The 22,742-nt window shown below is 45.9% G+C and overlaps 2 protein-coding genes across 3 annotated transcripts in view; both read right to left on the bottom strand.

Moving 5' to 3' along the window:
* Window positions 1-5,020, bottom strand: part of LOC137909007 (serine incorporator 1-like) — a 30,353-nt gene extending 25,333 nt beyond the window's left edge. For both annotated transcript variants that reach the window (XM_068753408.1, XM_068753409.1), the window contains exons 1-3: window positions 4,895-5,020; window positions 2,580-2,741; window positions 1,059-1,252 (exon numbers count right to left, since the gene is read on the bottom strand). In XM_068753408.1, coding sequence (XP_068609509.1) covers window positions 1,059-1,252; window positions 2,580-2,741; window positions 4,895-4,933 — 395 coding nt within the window. In that variant the 5' untranslated portion in view covers window positions 4,934-5,020. The remainder of the gene's footprint in view (window positions 1-1,058; window positions 1,253-2,579; window positions 2,742-4,894) is intronic.
* A 591-nt stretch (window positions 5,021-5,611) lies between these two features.
* On the bottom strand, window positions 5,612-16,178 carry nus1 (NUS1 dehydrodolichyl diphosphate synthase subunit). The gene is made up of 5 exons (XM_068753838.1): window positions 15,764-16,178; window positions 15,126-15,227; window positions 13,822-13,974; window positions 6,710-6,809; window positions 5,612-6,095 (listed from the first exon to the last, which is right to left on the bottom strand). Exons 1-5 carry the CDS (start codon window positions 16,149-16,151, stop codon window positions 6,005-6,007), a joined length of 834 nt encoding a protein of 277 aa, XP_068609939.1. The 5' UTR covers window positions 16,152-16,178; the 3' UTR covers window positions 5,612-6,004.
* Between the last annotated feature and the right edge of the window lie 6,564 nt (window positions 16,179-22,742).

Raw genomic sequence — 22,742 nt, 5'->3', positions numbered from 1 at the left:
CAAAGTAAAATAGTAAGCAGTCACTTCCAATATTTCTATAATCAGTCTAATACAAACGGAAGGATCCTGAGTGTTGTGTTGAACTACCGAATTGGCTTCAGGTGAGATCACCATCAAGAATCAGGGGTTATCTTTGATCGGGACCTTTCCCTTCAGTCCCAGGTAAAGCATATTTCAAGGCCTGCGTTGTTTCACCGCAACATTTTAAAAATCAGGCACCTATTAACTAGTGATCGACCAATATGGCTTTTCATGGCCGGTACCGATACCGATTATTAGTAGTCAAGGAGGCCGATAACGATATTTGGAGCCGATATTTATTTGCAGTAAAAGTGAAAATATTGGCGTTAAAATTTAGAATAATAGGAAGTCCAACACTTAACTTCGTTTAAACGCCTTTAAGCATTATGTTTATTAACAGCTTTTTTTTAATCTTAGACAATAATCAACAAATCTTTGTTTGAAACTTGTAACAAAGTGCCGGGAGCTCAGCAGCACGTCTAATAAAGTTAAATGAAACATGAAACAAATAAAAAGCTTCCTGAAATGTTACATAAAATAAAGTTACAAAGTAAATAAAACAAAGTTATATAAATGTATTACAGAAATGTGAGTCACATTTATTAGTTGGGATATATAAAGGAAAGTTCCGCTTCTCCTGCGCTCATAGAGTTCAGTATTCGTGCTCTCCGGAGTTTCCATGAGGGTTAGGGTTAGCTCAATGCTGATTGGCTGTTTTACCCGGGCCATGGCTCTGCTTGTAACCAATCAGACGGTGCTGTGGGTGGGACAATGCTGGACACAGAGCAGCGACCGCAGACGGAGAGGCGTGGCTGCAGCAGAGCCAGAATAGACAGTTTTACATTGATCTCTTATCGGCCATCGGATTAATAAAAATATGTGTCAAAATTCCGAATATGGGCCGATCCCTACCATTCACCAAAATAGATGCAGAGAAGGTTGCCCGTGATTTTGTAACTTCCCGACTGGATTACTGAAATGCATTACTGTCCGGCCGGCCCGAAGGCTCTATTAGACGTTCAGCTAATGTAGCTCACCCATTGTGCAGCGCAGCTCGGGGGTCTTTGCTACTCTTGACTTTGATCATGAGCAGAGAGAAGAGTAGGAAGAACATGGCCATGCCAAAACAGACACGGTACACAGCCTTGTAGCCAACGATTACGTCACAGTTCACACGACCCTCCACACCAGGAAAAGCTGAACCCATTCCTCCTTCACAGAAACCTGGAATCTACAGCATACAGAAGGAGCCACAATGTTAGTTTCTAACCATCATCTAACAAATAAATACATTTAAGCTTCTTCTGTGCAGAAATGGCTTCAGACTGTCACATTATATACATATATGCAGTAATACCTCAACATACTACTGCTTTGACATGAGTGTTCAGAGATACAAGCAAGCCTGCGAGAAATATTTTGCTTTGAGACCCGAGCGTGCGCACGCTGGCTGGCCGAGCGCTGTGCACGCTCCAATCACACTTCATTCATTCACTGATTTTGGCTGTATCTGAGTATTCTGTGAATACAGTCGTCCCTCGATATAATGCGGTTCATCTTCCGCCACTTCGTGGAGTTTTAATGCAATTTTTCAGATTTCTTTTATTTTTGCACTTGAACGCGCATTGAAACGGCGCAAGACGAAAGGGTGCGGTCGGAGGAACTGTGAAATACGCGAGAGTCGCTATTAATAACTTCTTATGTGTTCAACCTCGTAGGTTCATCATTAAAATTGAATTCGTTATTTCTAAAAGCTATCATGTTTATTTGTTAAGCGTTTGTTTAATAGCGCTCTTATTCTCTGTGTAAAAAGAGGCTTTTATTTTGTAGGAGCATAAACGTCACATCCCTTTTGGGTTTTGTTTCTTCCTGTTGATACATGTAGCCGCTGCCGTTCCGCTGTGCTAAGCTATCCAATAAAGCAGCATGAGAGGCTAAAGACAGCACGAGTAGAATATTTGTTCTTCTGCACTCCAAGCGGCTCTTTCCTCGACCTGCACGCCTTAACATTATTAACAGGAAAACGTTTACTGTACGTACTATATATTTATATTTCTCAAACAAATGTTTAGTTCTGAAAAGGTTTTGATCTTTGGTTTCATTCTATAATACTGAAACAATCTATTTAGATTAATGCCTGCCTGTTAAACGTGTATAAAGTGTGTGGTGAGGGGTTTTACAGCCTTAAAACATTTATGTACATGGATAATAACTAAAATAAAATAAAGATCACTACATTTTATATCACAGTAATACTGTATCTCATGTATTATATCATTTTGTGTGTGTGTATGAAAATAGGATTTGACACAAGCAATTTGAGTTAAAGCTCGTACAATCGTACTACGTAAAATCTGAGCTAACTAGATCCGTCATATTTACAGAATGAATTTATTCAGAACCTTATAGACAGTGTAAAACAAGCGTATTATGTAATTTCATCGTAATACTTTATATTTGGGTTTAGACCATCTCACATTCTCGTCATTCCTTTACATTTTCTGTCACAGTTCATACATAATCTGGTCAATTGCATGAACGTCATTGAAAGAACGAACCTTTTTCAGCTGCTCTTCCATTCCAGGCATCAACATAATGCAGGCCACGCCCACTCCCAGCAGCAGAAACAAGGCGTATACGAGGCGGGTCACGGTGGAGTTATTTCCACTGGGGCAGCACCGGCAGAGCAAGCAGGGGGCGCTGCCACACAGGCAGGGGACCTGCAGACACACATCCATCAGAACGACGGATAGCAGGCAACATCCGACTGAACCATCACTCAGACGCGTTTAGAAAAGAGAAAAATTACTCATTTACTTTTTAATACCCAAATGTTTACCGAATTAAATTCTACATGAGCAGAAGCCGGACGATGGTTTCCTCTGGGCCCATCCTGCGGCGCAAACCCAGCATGGCGCCGTTATTGTGATATGGGGCGTGGCGGCGTCAGGGTTTCAGGTTTCCTGTCATTCATTCTGTCTCTCTCCCGGCAGAGGACGGATCAAAGGACGGATCAGAGGACGGATCAGAGGACGGATCAGAGGATGGATCAAAGGACGGATCAGAGGACGGATCAGAGGACGGATCAAAGGACGGATCAGAGGACGGACCAGAGGACGGACCAGAGGACGGATCAGAGGACGGATCAAAGGACGGATCAGAGGACGGACCAGAGGACGGACCAGAGGACGGATCAGAGGACGGATCAGAGGACGGATCAGAGGATGGATCAAAGGACGGATCAAAGGACGGATCAGAGGACGGATCAGAGGATGGATCAAAGGACGGATCAAAGGACGGATCAGAGGACGGACCAGAGGACGGACCAGAGGACGGATCAGAGGACGGATCAGAGGACGGACCAGACGGACGGACCAGACGGACGGACCAGAGGACGGATCGGCGGTACCGAGCAGACACATCATTTAACAGCTTCCAATCACCTCTCACCTGATCACTAGCCACCGGAGTGTTGCTAATGTCTCCTCCTCCTCTAACTCACCTCCTACCTGTGGAGCGTAAGAACTTCTCCTCCTCCTCTAACTCACCTCCTACCTGTGGAGCGTAAGAACTTCTCCTCCTCCTCTAACTCACCTCCTACCTGTGGAGCGTAAGAACTTCTCCTTCTCCTCTAACTCACCTCCTACCTGTGGAGCGTAAGAACTTCTCCTTCTCCTCTAACTCACCTCCTACCTGTGGAGCGTAAGAACTTCTCCTTCTCCTCTAACTCACCTCCTACCTGTGGAGCGTAAGAACTTCTCCTTCTCCTCTAACTCACCTCCTACCTGTGGAGCGTAAGAACTTCTCCTTCTCCTCTAACTCACCTCCTACCTGTGGAGCGTAAGAACTTCTCCTTCTCTAACTCACCTCCTACCTGTGGAGCGTAAGAACTTCTCCTTCTCCTCTAACTCACCTCCTACTAGTGCCCCCCCTCAGTCATATGTTGCCACCCCTTAAAAATGGCCGCCCCCCTCAGAAATATTTTCTAGACCCGCCCCTGGTGCTACCTGTGTCATCACATTTCACCATCATTATTATAACAATAGTAATTGTCATTGTAACAATATTATAACAATAGTAATTGTCATTGTCCTCAGGAGACGCGGCGTCTCTACGGATTCCGCTCTCCGTGTTTGCAGTGATGACGTCATCGACCTGCATGTTTACCGATACGAGTCAGGCTAATCCTGCTTTAGTTAGCCACTGAATGCATTACGTCATTAATGCTGACGTCACCAACAACAGCAACGTTCGTGGAACAGAGACGAGCCGTTTCTTTCAGCTCTTCGTTGCTTGCGTTAATTACGCGAGACAATTCCAGCATACGGGAACGAATGCTAACTCGCTGCGCTGCTAGCATGTCGCACCCGCTAACAGGCTAGCGCCGGCAGCCCGCTGCGCTGCTAGCATGTCGCACCCGCTAACAGGCTAGCGCCGGCGGCCCGCTGCGCTGCTAGCATGTCGCACCCGCTAACAGGCTAGCGCCGGCGGCCCGCTGCGCTGCTAGCATGTCGCACCCGCTAACAGGCTAGCGCCGGCGGCCCGCTGCGCTGCCAGCATGTCGCACCCGCTAACAGGCTAGCGCCGGCGGCCCGCTGCGCTGCTAGCATGTCGCACCCGCTAACAGGCTAGCGCCGGCGGCCCGCTGCGCTGCCAGCATGTCGCACCCGCTAACAGGCTAGCGCCGGCGGCCCGCTGCGCTGCTAGCATGTCGCACCCGCTAACAGGCTAGCGCCGGCGGCCCGCTGCTTCGTGTTGTTGCGCAGTCATGACGGACGTGGTGAACTCGACCCAGTAAACACCAGGACCGCCACGCACACACACACACACACACACACACACACACACACACACACACACGCGCGCGACCTACCCAGGTGGCCATAGAGCACAACCCCAGCACGGCTCCCATGTTCGCTGCTTATCGGTGAATCTGCCGGAGCACCGTCCCAGAAGATGCGCGTCCACGGGAAGCTAAGCTAAGCTTTCCCGACTTCTTCTCGACGCAACTCGGATCACTTACATGCACACATGCATTTTGCTGCCCCCTACAGGGCAACTGCAACATCACCCCTCGGTCTCCGACGCGATTATAGCACGTCCGTAGTCTCCCTTCTCCAGTGAATAACGGATGATCTGATTGGATCACCTGAGCACACTATTTGGGGTTCTGTCCTTCACCTCCAGCATATTGCAAAGAGTGACTAGAAGCTGTGCTTTGGGGGTTCTTGTATTTTACACCATTCACATTTACATCTTGGAATATGAAGCCAAGTTGTAAAATAGAAACAGATGAGAAGCAGTCCCAGCACGTTGTCCCGTCTACCTGCTGCTCTCTGCACCTCCTCCAAGAAGGAAGTCGTCAGCGGCGCGATTTAACCGCTGCAGCCGACGCCCACTCACCAAACCTGTGATGATAAAAGCATTCCATTCCACGCTCGTCATCTATCCCCAAAACAAGTTGGTACAAAAAGGTAAATGTTCATATATTAAATGTGTTAATTCTAAGTCAAGATTGATATTTGGTTTAACATAATTTTGTTATTAATTTATCCGTGACGTGACATAAAATGGACACGGGGCTTTCATGTGTCAGAGCATTTTATTTTAACACTTCTCCAGCTTCACAGGAGCCTTGAACAAACCTCTGAATGTGTTTGAACACACCGAACATGTAAAAATAAAACAGCCGCATAAATGCCTCGTATTCACACATTAACGATTCTGAGCTTAATGTCAGCTGCTCCACGAATATAGAACAAGCCCTGGGTTCCAGTTCTTTGAAGGATAAAACCAGGCCTACGGAACCTCTCCGGTCTCCTCATGGCAGCGCTTCGTTCCAGTCATTGTTCTCTCTTGGCTTGTCGAGCAGGTTCCAGCAGTCCTGGCTCTTTGAGATTTTAACCTGCCATAGATCCAGTAACTTCCGTGACGGAGTTGAGGAGAGGCTGCTGAGAGGCAGCTCGGAGCGGAGCGATGACGCTCACTGGCCAAGCCGCTGCCGACAGGCTCCGTACTGCTGCAGGACGCCCAACAAGTCCGGGTACGATACATTCCAGTGAGTGGGCAAGGAGCTGAGGAGACAGCCATGACAAATGTCAACCGACACACAGCCGACAACGATCCGCTGCACAAAGAGGAACCGAGACGGTTCACAGCACGCATGCGATCGCCAAGAAGAAAAAACCAAAATAAACAGGCTTTAGAATAATTGTATTAAATATCCATCTCGTCTTTTTGATGGGAGTCGTATCTTTTTTCTCCCATATTAGGCTAAAACTGCCAGGGAACAGGACTAGAGGACGACCCAGGAGAAGAGACATGGACGTAGTGAGGGAGGACATGAGAGTGGCTGGTGTTGGGGAGGACGATGCAAAGGACAGGACTAGAGGACGACCCAGGAGAAGAGACATGGACGTAGTGAGGGAGGACATGAGAGTGGCTGGTGTTGGGGAGGACGATGCAAAGGACAGGCCTAGAGGACGACCCAGGAGAAGAGACATGGACGTAGTGAGGGAGGACATGAGAGTGGCTGGTGTTGGGAGGACGATGCAAAGGACAGGGCTAGAGGACGACCCAGGAGAAGAGACATGGACGTAGTGAAACAGTTCTCCTGCTTGACGCTTGGATCCATGCTGTGGCGTTCGCATTATTTTGGATCAGGACTTTCTCAGAAACAGGAGCTTACATGAATTCCGTGAGCCTGATGTGCCAGGGCAGGAAGCCCAGCGTGCTGTCCACGGCGCCGAACTTCAGCACCAGCTCCGGGTCCGGGATGTTCTTCAACTCTGGATGGAGCAGACAGACAATGTGGACTCGTCAGCAACAGAAGAACAGTTTGAAGTACACCAGAAAAATGCTATCTCTCCCGTGATTATTGAGGAGTCCAGTCGGGTAACTGGTAACTCAGCAGCACCACCCTGTGGTGCTTCTCGGTTTTGCTGTGATTTCTGGAGTTGTGCACAATCACAACGCTGTCGAACAATCCGCCCGACATCCGCTGCATTTCCAAACAAGGCTTTTATTGCGAAACATTTTCAGCAGCAGATAGCGGAGAGGGATTTGGCACATTCTTCAGGGGATAAGGTGCTCGAGGCGCTTTGCCCTCGGAGCAGAGAAAGGATCAATGATCATGAGAAGGAGCATCTGCTGTGATGGTCGGAGGAGGAACGGACTCTCCAGCTCAAGGGAGACGACCAGAGACGGAACGGAGACAAACATCTTGATGGAGTTCACTCGAGCACCCGCCTCACGACGCGCCTTGGCAGTGAACGGCATTTCTCTGTCGAGTACTTGTATTGGGCAGCATACTGCGGCCAATGTAATAGTAATAGTACTTGAATGGAACACTAAGGTACATAACTAAATAGAACTCGTATCAAACTGGTTCAAAGTAAACGGTGCCACTCCAAGATGTGTATAGAGGGCTTTGTCCTTTTCGTAACAGTAACCCACAATGCAACTCTGTCGGCCATACGCAACGGCTTCCTTCACCGAGAAGTACACAACCGGTGATCAGAACGCAATATGGGTAATAGTATTTCAGTTATATATAAACTGAGTATACATTGGTCGAGCACTAACAGAGGCAAACATTCAGTCAGAGAATCTCGACAAGGATTTACTCGGTTTAGAAAAACCTCAGAGCTTAAAATCGGAGCAGCGCATTTCAAACAAATGAAATTCATTTTGAGACGCTGGCCTGCAGAGGAAGTTAAATAGAGAGAGTACATCAAATATCTGGTACCTCTGAGCGTTACATCAAACATCAAATATCTGGTACCTCTGAGCGTTACATCAAACGTCAAATATCTGGTACCTCTGAGCGTTACGTCAAACATCAAATATCTGGTACCTCTGAGCGTTACATCAAACGTCAAATATCTGGTACCTCTGAGCGTTACATCAAACATCAAATATCTGGTACCTCTGAGCGTTACATCAAACGTCAAATATCTGGTACCTCTGAGCGTTACATCAAACATCAAATATCTGGTACCTCTGAGCGTTACATCAAACGTCAAATATCTGGTACCTCTGAGCGTTACATCAAACGTCAAATATCTGGTACCTCTGAGCGTTACATCAAACATCAAATATCTGGTACCTCTGAGCGTTACATCAAACGTCAAATATCTGGTACCTCTGAGCGTTACATCAAACGTCAAATATCTGGTACCTCTGAGCGTTACATCAAACATCAAATATCTGGTACCTCTGAGCGTTACATCAAACGTCAAATATCTGGTACCTCTGAGCGTTACATCAAACATCAAATATCTGGTACCTCTGAGCGTTACATCAAACGTCAAATATCTGGTACCTCTGAGCGTTACATCAAACGTCAAATATCTGGTACCTCTGAGCGTTACATCAAACGTCAAATATCTGGTACCTCTGAGCGTTACATCAAACGTCAAATATCTGGTACCTCTGAGCGTTACATCAAACATCAAATATCTGGTACCTCTGAGTGTTACATCAAACATCAAATATCTGGTACCTCTGAGCGTTACATCAAACATCTAATATCTGGTACCTCTGAGCGTTACATCAAACATCAAATATCTGGTACCTCTGAGCAGAGCCGGCCATTTTGGTGCCCTAGGCGAGATTATGATTTTGCGCCCCCCCATAACGGCAAACATTATATATATAAAACATTAATAACAACAGCCATATGACGGACCTTAAAAGTTTAATTATTCTTCAAAACAACTAGCACACGCTACACAATACAAATAATAATTAAATAATAATAAAATAAACAAACAGAAATAAAACAGGGTTACTGTTCAGATTAAGAGGAAATTAAAAGTCCTGACAGCTTCCACACAAACAATGCAAAACAGATACAGAGCAAATACTTTAGCATGATAGCTTACATTTAAAATGTTACACGTCTGGACTTCCTTGCAGCAAAGGCATCGATGGTATCATCAAATGATACCTGTCTGAAAGCTCATGATTTATGCTTATTAAAGCGAGTCCATTGAGACGCTCTTGTGACATCGTGGATCTCAGGTCAGATTTTATAAGCTTTAGTTTGGAGAAGCTCCTCTCTGCAGCAGCAACTGTCAACCTCCACGGCTCCATGGCCTTACAAACCGTTGATTTTTTCCTTACAAAATACAAAATAACCTTACACCATATATTTTTTTTCAAATGCGTTTATTTATGTACATAGTTGGACATTATTAATTAGGATACAGTTTAATTTTGATATTTTAACTAAACTAAAATAACCATTAATAATGCTTGTAATTTAAATTTTTAAATAAGGAACAGATATTTCTGGGGGGGAAATCGTTAGCATTTTTATTTTTGTAAACCAAACTTAAGTATCGATCAATGATGTTTGTAATTTAAATTTCAAACAGGGACAGAAAATACAAACCTTTGCTGGCTTGTGATTGGGAAACATGTTTTTCACGTTTCTTGATATTCGGTGCGTACCGGATGGTACTGTAACAGTTCGTGTTCGTGATCGTAATTCCTACTCTGCAGGGAGTCAGTGAAGGCATCAGGGAGGAGGGGCGGGGTGTGTGTGAGCGTGGAGGGGGTGAGAGAGACGGGACGGGATATCTGTCCTGTTCGCGGCGGGGTTACCGATTAATAAAAGCTTGTTCTGAGACCCATCTCGTCCTTGTTTCAGCGTCTGACGGACGCTACAAGTGTGCGTTTTCCCGTACAGATGTTCTTCTACGCCGTACACGTCTTAGAATGCATAAAACCGTACTGGTTGACAGGTATGCTGCAGCAGCAACTGTCTCGGTCTAGCTGAGGTGCGCACTGATAAATCGCCCCCCCCCCCCCCCCTTCTCCTTGGACGGTCAAGGCATTGTGTTTCAGGTCATACCAAGAATGACAAACAACGAGGGGGGGGTGTTGGTTTTAATTTTTTCTGTATTTGTTTGTTTTTTATTTTCTAGGGCAGAGCATGAGAAAAGGGCGCCCGTTGGGGCAATAGAGTATAACTATTATTAGTTTATTTTCTTTTTTTTATATATATATATATAAATTTTTTTCGAGGCTTGGAGTGGCGCCCCCTCCAGCTGGTGGCGCCCTAGGCAACCGCCTAGTTCGCCTATGCCTAGAGCCGGCTCTGCCTCTGAGCATTACATCAAATATCTAATATCTGGTACCTCTGAGCGTTACATCAAACGTCAAATATCTGGTACCTCTGAGCATTACATCAAATATCTAATATCTGGTACCTCTGAGCGTTACATCAAACGTCAAATATCTGGCACCTCTGAGCGTTACATCAAACATCAAATATCTGGTACCTCTGAGCGTTACGTCAAACATCAAATATCTGGTACCTCTGAGCGTTACGTCAAACATCAAATATCTGGTACCTCTGAGCGTTACATCAAACATCAAATATCTGGTACCTCTGAGCGTTACGTCAAACATCAAATATCTGGTACCTCTGAGCGTTACATCAAACATCAAATATCTGGTACCTCTGAGCGTTACGTCAAATATCTGGTACCTCTGAGCGTTACGTCAAACATCAAACATCTGGCACCTCTGAGCGTTACATCAAACATCAAACATCTGGTACCTCTGAGCGTTACGTCAAACATCAAACATCTGGTACCTCTGAGCGTTACGTCAAATATCTGGTACCTCTGAGCGTTACGTCAAACATCAAATATCTGGCACCTCTGAGCGTTACGTCAAACATCAAATATCTGGTACCTCTGAGCGTTACGTCAAACATCAAATATCTGGTACCTCTGAGCGTTACGTCAAACATCAAACAACTGGTACCTCTGAGCGTTACGTCAAATATCTGGTACCTCTGAGCGTTACGTCAAACATCAAATATCTGGCACCTCTGAGCGTTACGTCAAACATCAAATATCTGGTACCTCTGAGCGTTACGTCAAACATCAAATATCTGGTACCTCTGAGCGTTACGTCAAACATCAAATATCTGGTACCTCTGAGCGTTACGTCAAACATCAAATATCTGGTACCTCTGAGCGTTACGTCAAACATCAGATATCTGGTACCTCTGAGCGTTACGTCAAACATCAAATATCTGGTACCTCTGAGCGTTACGTCAAACATCAAATATCTGGTACCTCTGAGCGTTACGTCAAACATCAAATATCTGGTACCTCTGAGCGTTACGTCAAACATCAAATATCTGGTACCTCTGAGCGTTACGTCAAACATCAAATATCTGGTACCTCTGAGCGTTACGTCAAACATCAAATATCTGGTACCTCTGAGCGTTACGTCAAACATCAAATATCTGGTACCTCTGAGCGTTACGTCAAACATCCAATATCTGGTACCTCTGAGCGTTACGTCAAACATCAAATATCTGGTACCTCTGAGCGTTACGTCAAACATCAAATATCTGGTACCTCTGAGCGTTACGTCAAACATCAAATACCTGGTACCTCTGAGCGTTACGTCAAACATCAAATACCTGGTACCTCTGAGCGTTACGTCAAACATCAAATATCTGGTACCTCTGAGCGTTACGTCAAACATCAAATATCTGGTACCTCTGAGCGTTACGTCAAATATCTGGTACCTCTGAGCGTTACGTCAAACATCAAATATCTGGTACCTCTGAGCGTTACATCAAATATCTGGTACCTCTGAGCGTTACATCAAACATCAAACATCTGGCACCTCTGAGCGTTACGTCAAACATCAAATATCTGGTACCTCTGAGCGTTACATCAAACATCTGGTACCTCTGAGCGTTACGTCAAACATCAAATATCTGGCACCTCTGAGCGTTACGTCAAACATCAAATATCTGGTACCTCTGAGCGTTACATCAAACATCTGGTACCTCTGAGCGTTACGTCAAATATCAAATATCTGGCACCTCTGAGCGTTACGTCAAACATCAAATATCTGGTACCTCTGAGCGTTACATCAAACATCTGGTACCTCTGAGCGTTACATCAAACGTCAAATATCTGGCACCTCTGAGCGTTACATCAAACATCAAACATCTGGCACCTCTGAGCGTTACATCAAACATCAAACATCTGGTACCTCTGAGCGTTACATCAAACATCAAACATCTGGTACCTCTGAGCGTTACGTCAAATATCTGGTACCTCTGAGCGTTACGTCAAACATCAAACATCTGGCACCTCTGAGCGTTACATCAAACATCAAACATCTGGCACCTCTGAGCGTTACGTCAAACATCAAATATCTGGTACCTCTGAGCGTTACATCAAACATCTGGTACCTCTGAGCGTTACGTCAAACATCAAATATCTGGTACCTCTGAGCGTTACGTCAAACATCAAACATCTGGCACCTCTGAGCGTTACGTCAAACATCAAACATCTGGTACCTCTGAGCGTTACGTCAAACATCAAACATCTGGTACCTCTGAGCGTTACGTCAAATATCTGGTACCTCTGAGCGTTACGTCAAACATCAAATATCTGGCACCTCTGAGCGTTACGTCAAACATCAAATATCTGGTACCTCTGAGCGTTACGTCAAACATCAAATATCTGGTACCTCTGAGCGTTACGTCAAACATCAAATATCTGGTACCTCTGAGCGTTACGTCAAACATCAAATATCTGGTACCTCTGAGCGTTACGTCAAACATCAAATATCTGGTACCTCTGAGCGTTACGTCAAACATCAAATATCTGGTACCTCTGAGCGTTACGTCAAACATCAAATATCTGGTACCTCTGAGCGTTACGTCAAACATCAAATATCTGGTACCTCTGAGCGTTACGTCAAACATCAAATATCTGGTACCTCTGAGCGTTACGTCAAACATCAAATATCTGGTACCTCTGAGCGTTACATCAAACATCAAATATCTGGTACCTCTGAGCGTTACGTCAAACATCAAATATCTGGTACCTCTGAGCGTTACGTCAAACATCTAATATCTGGTACCTCTGAGCGTTACATCAAACATCAAATATCTGGTACCTCTGAGCGTTACGTCAAACATCAAATATCTGGTACCTCTGAGCGTTACGTCAAACATCAAATATCTGGTACCTCTGAGCGTTACATCAAACATCAAATATCTGGTACCTCTGAGCGTTACGTCAAACATCAAATATCTGGTACCTCTGAGCGTTACGTCAAACATCAAATATCTGGTACCTCTGAGCGTTACGTCAAACATCAAATATCTGGTACCTCTGAGCGTTACGTCAAACATCAAATATCTGGTACCTCTGAGCGTTACGTCAAACATCAAATATCTGGTACCTCTGAGCGTTACGTCAAACATCAAATATCTGGTACCTCTGAGCGTTACGTCAAACATCAAATATCTGGTACCTCTGAGCGTTACGTCAAACATCAAATATCTGGTACCTCTGAGCGTTACGTCAAATATCTGGTACCTCTGAGCGCTACGTCAAATATCTGGTACCTCTGAGCGTTACGTCAAATATCTGGTACCTCTGAGCGTTACGTCAAATATCTGGTACCTCTGAGCGTTACATCTAATATCTGGTACCTCTGAGCGTTACGTCAAATATCTGGTACCTCTGAGCGTTACGTCAAATATCTGGTACCTCTGAGCGTTACATCAAATATCTGGTACCTCTGAGCGTTACGTCAAATATCTGGTACCTCTGAGCGTTACATCTAATATCTGGTACCTCCGAGCGTTACGTCAAATATCTGGTACCTCTGAGCGTTACATCAAACATCTAATATCTGGTACCTCTGAGCGTTACATCAAACATCTAATATCTGGTACCTCTGAGCGTTACATCTAATATCTGGTACCTCTGAGCGTTACATCAAACATCAAATATCTGGTACCTCTGAGCGTTACGTCCAGCACGGACACGCTGATGTCTTTGGAGGTCCGTTCTTTGTTCTCCACAGAGCGACAGAGCTGCTGCGCTGCCTGGATGATGCTGAGCTTCCCATCCTCAGGAGACAGGACCTTCACCGTGGGCCTCCAGGACAGCACTGACACACACACACACACACACACACACACACACACACACACACACACACACACACACACACACACACACACACACACACACACACACACACACACACACACACACACACACACACAGACACACACACACACAGACACACACACACACACACACAGCCCCACACACACACACACACAGCCCCACACACACAGAGAGACACACACACACACACACAGAGAGACACACACACACACACACACACAGACACACAGACGCCACACAAACACACACACACACAGACACACACGCACACACACAGCACACACACACACAGCACAGACACACACAGCCCCACACACACACACACAGCCACACACACACACAGCACACACACACACAGCACAGACACACACACACAGCCACACACACACACACAGCCACACACAGACACACACACAGACACACACACAGCACACACACAGACACACACACAGCACAGACACACACACAGACACACAGACAGCCCCACACACACACACACAGACCCACACACACACACACACAGACACAGACCCACACACACACAGACACAGACCCACACACACACAGACCCACACACACAGACCCACACACACAGACCCACACACACAGACCCACACACACAGACCCACACACAGACACACACACACACGCCACACACACACAGACGCCACACACACACACACACAGCCACACACACACACACACAGCCACAGCCACACACACACAGCCACAGCCACACACACACAGCCACAGCCACACACACACAGCCACAGCCACACACACACAGCCACAGCCACAGCCACAGCCACAGCCACACACAGCCACACACACACACACACAGCCACACACACACACACACACACACAGCCACACACACACACACACACACACACACACACACACACACACACACACACAGCACACACACACACACACAGACACACACACACACACACACACACACACACACCATTAACATAATATACAAGTTTCTTTCTGCATTACTGAAATAAATGACAATATTCTGATTATACAAGCAGCATGATTGTTTCGATGGGCCGGATGTAAAAGTACTTTCATTGTGTGTACTGCGTATCATGCATGTCAGCGTAGTACAGATGACCTCACCTTGGTGACTCGTATTGCATCCGGATCCATCCACGCCCAGCAGGTCCTGCTGCTGCCTCACGATCTCCTCAAGCATTCTGGAATTGTTTTTCTGGAAGAAACCTGGGGGGGAATAAAATAGTGAAAGTGAAACTACATGCAGCTCGTCTCCCAGCGTGTCCTCCGAACCCGGAGCCAATCACCAACGCCGAACAACGTCTCCGAAACACGCACAGCCACCGAAACCAACAAAGTCCAAACGGACGAAAACCACGTCTTCCACATGTTCCTGCTTCCGGGTCGTCCAGGTCAGTCCCAGAACTTCTGAGCAGCTAGCCTGAGTCCAGCTGTGCTAACATGATTGCATCATCAGAACCCTGCAGTGGTGCTGCTGGAGACGGGCCTCCAGACACCGATGCAGATGCTGCACCAACAACCACACATCTGGAGATGGAACAGTCGTTCACCGCGTTAGCAGCGTAGAGTCTTTCTGACTAGTTTAAAGTTAGCTTTGTATTCTTTTTGTATTTTCTTTCTGAAATAAGGACATTTCTAAGTGACCCCAAACCTTTGAACGGGAGTGTGTGTGTGTGTGTGTGTGCGCGTGTAGACGCACATACGTGTTCTATGAACCCCCCCCCCCCCCCCCCCCGACTTACCGTGATGGTCGTACACGCTGACGTAGGAGATCCCGACCGCCGTGCTCCAGACCACCAGGTTCGCTACGTCCGTGTAGCTGAGCTCCTTCTCCGCGACCAGCAGCCCGATGTGGGAGGGCCGCTTGTCCAGAGCTTCGCCGTCAGACAGCCACTGCGCCCTGCGAGCGCTAGCACTAGCGTTAGCACTAGCGCTAGCACTAGCGTTAGCACTAGCACTAGGACCAGGGAACCCAGCGAGGGCTGCAGGCAGCAGCAGAGCACCCATCGCCCGCTCCCACAGGCGGCCCTTCAGGCTGCGAAGCTGGACACGAACCCAGAAGAGAAGCGCCCTGCTGATGTGGACCAGAACCAGCAGGAGCCGCCAGAACGAGCCGCGCGGCGGCGCCATCGCTGCCCGGTGCTCTACGTCACTGTTTTTAGCATCAGCGCCGACTTCCGGCGCTCTCTGGCAGCCCCTGACCTTTGAACCCTCACCGTGATACACGTAGCGATTTGATTGGATAATGGAAGCCATGCCCCGCCCCTTCGACCCTCTCGTGCCGCTGAGGTCATGCAACGTTATTGTTGCGCTTTTTTGTAAAACTTTATTAACATAACTCACAGTACAAACTCACATTCGCATCTAACAGTGAGGAATATAAAACCACTAATAAGAAAATAAATAAATACAAACGGGTAAATGCTGAATAAATTACACCCGTTTATTTATTTGTCTCAGAAACAGGGACAGCTCATTCCTCAGAGCAGGCTAATCATGAGATTATTCACCAAAAAGTAATTATTTTTGTTTTTGAGGATTTCTCCTAATATAATATTTTGATGTGAAAGCACCCGTTAAGTTTCACACACGTACTATTAAGTATAAGTACCAGGTAATACCTTGAACTAATCCAATACATTTCTGAGCTGTCTCTGTGTCATACATTATTTTTCTAACGTGGTGTATTGATGATTAATGATTATGATTAATCTGATGTTTGTATTTTAGAATGATCAATATTTGAGGAACCAGACAAACAGGGTCGAGCGGAAGAAGAGCCTCTGAGCGTTAAAGCTATCCTAGTGGCTGTTCCCGGTCACGTGACCCGGGGACTGGCGTCGCCATAGCGCAGTAGTTCACCAAAGAGTATTTAAGAGGGTACAGGTGAATTTGACACCCACGTGACACCCTCTCCCCTTAAAACCGCAACTCCGTTTGCACGTTACAAGACACGTGACGACAAACCTTGTTTAACTTGTTTTAAATGCTGACAAAATAAAATTCATGTTGTTTTCCAGTCAACAATCAAGGCCATTATTCTCTATCTTTCAAGTGTCACATTCGGAAAATGTTGAAAGTGTATATTCTATTTTGCCACGTCTTTCCTTGAACCCTGAAAAGGACTTGTTCCTCCCATCTTCATCTGCTGATGTGGTTTTATAAAGTGGTTTTACCTTTGATGGTGAGTTACCGACACCCATCAGTCACTTTTTGCAGGAGAAATCGCACTAGAATAAACATGGTGGGACGCTGGACGGGCACGGCCGGGCACGGGGCAGCAGGGCTCCATCTTCTGACGGCCGATGCACGTGTTAGTGTGTGGTCGTTTCGGGGGTGAAACGCCATTTGGTTGTGTGTTGCAGTGTAGAAAGTGTGACAGATAATGATAAATAAAGCATTTATGTGAGCGGTCGACGTACCGTGCAGCGGAGGAGGCTTAAACGCCACCTGACCAACTTAGCTTTAATTAAGGTGTTAAGATTTCATCTTTCATTTGAGAAGTTTTTCTATCAGTGTCTTCACAGAGCTGTACTAAATGTGTGAGTCCATTAAATTATATATCTAGTGATAACGAGGCCGTTAGGGCATCAAAATCTGTCTAGCATATTTATATTGAGGATAGGTCAGGCAGATAAATAGAATATAATAGAATAGTACTTTATTGTCATTACACGGTGATGCAATGAAATTAAGCATAAATGACCTTTATCTTATGATTCCTGTTTTAATTTTCATGAAAAATGTTGAACAACTTACATCAATTAATTGGCATAACATTCTTTGATGTCTTTATTCTATTATTCGGACCATGCAGACGTAACTCATCGTGCGTAACGTTCGGTGGCCACGCCTCCGACTGCAGCAGGTGCTGATGTAAATAGCTCGGCGGATCAGGCTTAAAACAACCTCAGACAGACGCCACTCCGATTAGCCTGATGAGCTTAACGGTTTCCATGGAGACCGTGTGTGTGGTGATGCGCTTATCAGGACCATCTGTGTGTGTCTTATCCTCCCTGCTCCCCGAGCACAAGGTGCATGCGGTAGTCCTTTTGCTCAACATGGTGCAGGGCTCTGAAAGTCTGAGGCAAAATATTTTAAAACATATGGAACATGGCATTGGGGGTAGATTCTTTTGGGGGGATTTTAAAATGCATTTCTTTCTTTTTTTAGTCTCTGTTTTTAACCAATAATCCTTAATTTTTGTTTTTAAGTCTTCTCTTTGCTTTCTTTTTTTATATTTATTGCAAAATTTGGAAAAAATGGGCTGCACTCCATCTAAAGGAAAATTATTTTCAAAACCAGAGAACCCTGGGACTCAAAAGGCTCCTTTGACGGACGAACTGCAGGAAAGGAAATGTCTGAAGACTGATGAAAAAGAAGAAGAAACTCCAGTGGCCACTGACGGACATCCTACTGAGGAGAGTCCAGGGCTGCAGATGGCATCCAACCAACAAAATATGAAGGACACTCCAGAAAGAGAGGTGAATATGACAGACCACAAAATTGTTGATGAAGTAAAAAAGACAGAAAAAATGAAGGTGAAAAAGGGCAAACAGAGGTCTTCAGCAAAGAAGAGGGCCTCCATTCTTCAAGACAAGGTGGACTTCTCCCCACACATGGTGAGGGCTCACCAGGCAGCGTATGCCTTCCTGAACCCAAACATCTCTAAATACGAACTTCTGTTGGGATTGCTTGACCAAGCTGCCCAGACTCAATTGTCCCTTCAGCCCATGATGTCTGCTCTTGTGCTGCGCTTTGAGGAGATCAACCAGGCTCTAGAGGAGACAGTAGAGGAGGGGGAGCTGATGTTGAAGGAACATGGGGACTACATGGCTTTGCCTTCTGAAATGATAGATCCAACTCATATGCAATTTAATTGTAGCAGTGCTAGATCTCGGCCCCTTGATCCACCTCCAGATCTGATGCAACAACTGCTGCAGCTTTCAACAGACAGGATGAGAGTTGCTGGGGTCTCAGTCCAGGCACTGGGTGACGCCACGCTTGAGGAGGCAATCCAGTATTATTCTTCCCTGTCTAAATTGCTGCTTGAAAAGCTGCACGTTAAGCAGGCAGTGGAGCAGAGGTTGGCTCAAGTGCTGGCTTGGATAGAGGTGGCTACCATGAACAAATGTAACCCCGAGGATTCGTCGCTGCACAGCGAGGACAGTGGTATTGGAGGAGAAAATGAAAGTGTTGTAGGGTCTGAAAAGCACCGTAACCTGAGAGGAAGTGCTGGATCTGGAAGTTGTGGGTCTGACGTCAACATTCATGGGCCACTCAACCTGGTAAACCATAATGAAAATGATGAAGATGATGAAGAAGAAGACAATAATGACAAAGAAGAATATGTGGAGGTTGATTGTGATATAACTTCTCGGAAAAGGTCAAATTCTTGGCCACCAGATCCTTGTCAAGCCTTCCTTTACATGAGCGGTCAGCAGCCTCCGGTCAGACGTCCCGTGACTGCGGTACCTGCAACGAAGAAAGAGCACAATCCCTCCTTCAGCCAGCTGACCCTGATGACGGCGTTCAAAGTGTTCCATGGGCCACATTATAATCGTTACAGCACTGGACAGCGACGGAATTCAATGAGTGGATTAGCAGGGGCACATAAAGATCCGTCACCTGGACCAACCTCTAAGCATCACTCTGTCAGAAGGCTGATAAACACCTTCAGCCACGTGGTGGATGGTCGACCAGGGCACAGTCTTTCTCAGAGTCCACCACATATCAGAAGACCCAAGAAAACAGTGGATGGGAATGGGGAGGATGCAGCCATGAGCAGCAACAGCTGGCATGATGTAGACAACCTGCCACCTCCACCCCCAGAGGTTCTGATGGACAATTCCTTCCAGATGACCAGTGGTTTACAAGGAAATGACGGAGGGTCACAAAAAGGTTTGGCCCAAAGTCTCCCACTGATTCCCAGCAGGAGAGTCTCTCAGCACCGCCGAGCATTTGTGCAGAATGTGGACGTGTTGCCAAGACATGCCAGACCGGACACTATCACGCAGTTAAAAGGTGGAGAACAGCAGCTGAAAGCAGATGTGGATCCAGAGGTGGAGCCGGCTACCTGTCTCTACCAAAAGGCACGTCAAATCATTCATCTCCGCAACGCAGTAGAACCTCACAAGAGGAATACTGTTGAACCAAGCATGAGGGGACTCCCACCCATTCAAATCAAAATGAGCCAAAGATATGGATGCAGTGATTTCTTGGAGGGGGGGGTGCCCTCTTGCAACCTGCCTGTAACGGCACTACCTGTCTCGAGAGTCCAGCTCCCACCATCTTGTCCTTCTGTGTGCCACGATTTTAAGCCTCTGTTAAGACCGTCGCTGGATTACGTCACCGGAGACGCCATCATTCCGTCGGTGTCCTTCAGAGACGCTCGCTCCGTTTTCTGTGTAAATGAACCACAACACTTCCCTAAAGATTCTGTACTTCCCAAACCATGGGAAGAGACCTGCAGGAGAGCAGTCCCCCTGAGGAGGACAGCCCACGTCTGTAGCCACACTCATGCCAGCTCAGAGTCTCCCCAACATAGTGGTTTGGCCCCATGCCAGGCTAAAGGGAGCGACCATGTTAGCACTAAATGTAAGTAATATCACTAAAGTGTTCGTCCATGTCAGCTCAGTGTGGAATGTTTTCGGTTCTTTAAATAAAATGTTTGCAATGTTGAGAGACTTTTGCTAGATATAATTATATTGTGAGGCAGGTTTCATTCAAGGTGTTTTACTGTAATTTATTTTAATTTCAGTCACTTCAGGATGGGAAACGAGGCATGTTGCCATTGTCCCTTACAGTTTGGGGGTTTTAGTTGTTAAACGAAACCCCCGTTGACTGACAATTTGGCCGACATTTTGTGTGGTTTTAAAAAGGGCATTTTATACTGTACACATGAACGTACTCACTCACAGATCTGCATGAGTTACACTCGTCGCTAAACATATAGCTTAAATTTGGGCAAGCCCGTCATGAGCCCAAGTCTTTGGACCACCTGTAATAGAAAATAGTGTGTTGCTGAATATACATGAAAAACCATTTAATTGTAATTTCATTTGTCAAGAACATCTAACAATAGTTAGGCTGTCTAGCCATGACTGATTTGCTGAAGTTTTTATTTTAATCAAAGCTGTGACACATCATAAATAAAAAGAGTGAATACAATCATTAGTTGAATGAGCATATGCTATATTGAGACAGACACAATTCTTTTTAAATTACGTATTCAGATTGCTTTGCACAAACTGGTCAGACATGGAAATACCAGGACATAAGAAAGAACGAGACATAAGTCCCACAGGACCTCGTATTATGTTCTGTTATCTCTGATAGAAGACAATAAATATCCACAAAGTATGCATTGCAGGTAGAAACACTAAATAGAAACCTACACAAACAGAGGAAAATGTGTTCACACTGCTTAGGATACCATTCAATGCATGTCTTATTGTTTATTTATGTCTGTTGTAATGTAATCGTTTGGAATACAGGAATGTTTTCTCATATATTTGTGTTCTGCTTTCTTTATCAATAGCAGCAGAAAATGCTGTTTTGTCTTTGGGTATTCGTATCAGCCTCAATGCTTCTGCAGAATTAAATCTTTCTTCCTCCACCAGAGGTCATGTGGCTAGTTTGGTTTATTACATTTGTTTGCCTCTTAGCAGGATTAGCAGGATTAGCAGGATTAGCAGGATTAGCGGGATTAGCAGGATTAGCACATGGAATAGGTGGATCCGCATGATATTTTGTTTTTAGCTGCCGTCTTTTCCTTTTTGATGAAGCACTATGTAGACTTGTTGGGAAAAAGTGCAATAGAAAAAAGAATATATGTAAAGAGAGGTTTGTCCACCACCACCACCACCACCACCACGTCAGGCTGGCTGGCCGTCACCAGTTTGTCTGTCTGGACCTGGAAGTCCCACAGGGTCGTAGCTCGATTGTTCTCGACCCCCTTTAACTAGGCCCACATCCTGGTTATGTGGTCCCATGTATGCCTGGTGTAGCCGGTTCATGAGTGTTAATATTATAATTACACATGGTTCTGTTATACCAGTCATCCGTGTACCCCGACAATGTGTGTCCTCATGTCCTCATGTTGTCCCCGTCTCCATCTGTGAATGTCCTTTACTTTTATTTGTGTTGATGTTGAGCTGGAACTTCATGCAGATGCTTGTATTTACTCATGTGAAGTACCGGTACGTGTGGGAGACGCTGACTGTCCCATGTCCCCCCCCCTTTAGATTGGGCTGGACCGTTTGCTAGCGACGCACGTTGGTTTTTACGTTGTGCGTCACCGGGCATGTTTGTAGCTGATGCCGGAGATTAAACGCAGAGCGCCTCCGGACGTCCCCGCCGTCCGCCGCGGCTCCTTCCTGCATCACACGCTGCACAAACTACACACATCTTACACCCTGCTGTGCTGTCGGCCCGCTTCGGGAGCACTGGACCCCTCAGCGCCATGATTTCACCAAGCTTTGGTCAGAACAAAGACATTCTGGCTGGCTAGGATAAGCAGGAAAGATAATCCCTCAGAACACGCAAGAATTTGTTCAGAGCACTTTGTTCCAGACGCAATTTGCTCAGTACTATCTTGTGTAACTGTTTTAAAACATCATTTTTCATAAGACAGATGACCGTTTACCGGCTCGACTGCAGCCTCGGACGCGAAGGCTACAGGAAGCGGTCGAAAACATTCAAACATTCGCCCGCAGCAAA

The sequence above is a fragment of the Brachionichthys hirsutus genome, chromosome 20 (genome assembly GCF_040956055.1).
Source record: "Brachionichthys hirsutus isolate HB-005 chromosome 20, CSIRO-AGI_Bhir_v1, whole genome shotgun sequence".
Taxonomy (NCBI): Eukaryota; Metazoa; Chordata; class Actinopteri; order Lophiiformes; family Brachionichthyidae; genus Brachionichthys; species Brachionichthys hirsutus.
The sequence above is the reverse complement of the archived record's forward strand: the minus strand, read 5'-3'. Positions and strand labels throughout refer to the sequence as shown.

What these genes read in the sequence shown, in the direction of transcription:
- nus1 (XM_068753838.1), bottom strand. Translation starts at nt 16,151, where the DNA reads ATGGCGCCGCCGCGCGGCTCGTTCTGGCGGCTCCTGCTGGTTCTGGTC. An exon ending in GCTGGACGTAACGCTCAGAG is followed by an intron (nt 6,810 to 13,821) that starts GTACCAGATATT and finishes TGCTCCATCCAG; the next exon opens with AGTTGAAGAACATCCCGGAC. An exon ending in ATCAGGCTCACGGAATTCAT is followed by an intron (nt 6,096 to 6,709) that starts GTAAGCTCCTGT and finishes CTGTCTCCTCAG; the next exon opens with CTCCTTGCCCACTCACTGGA.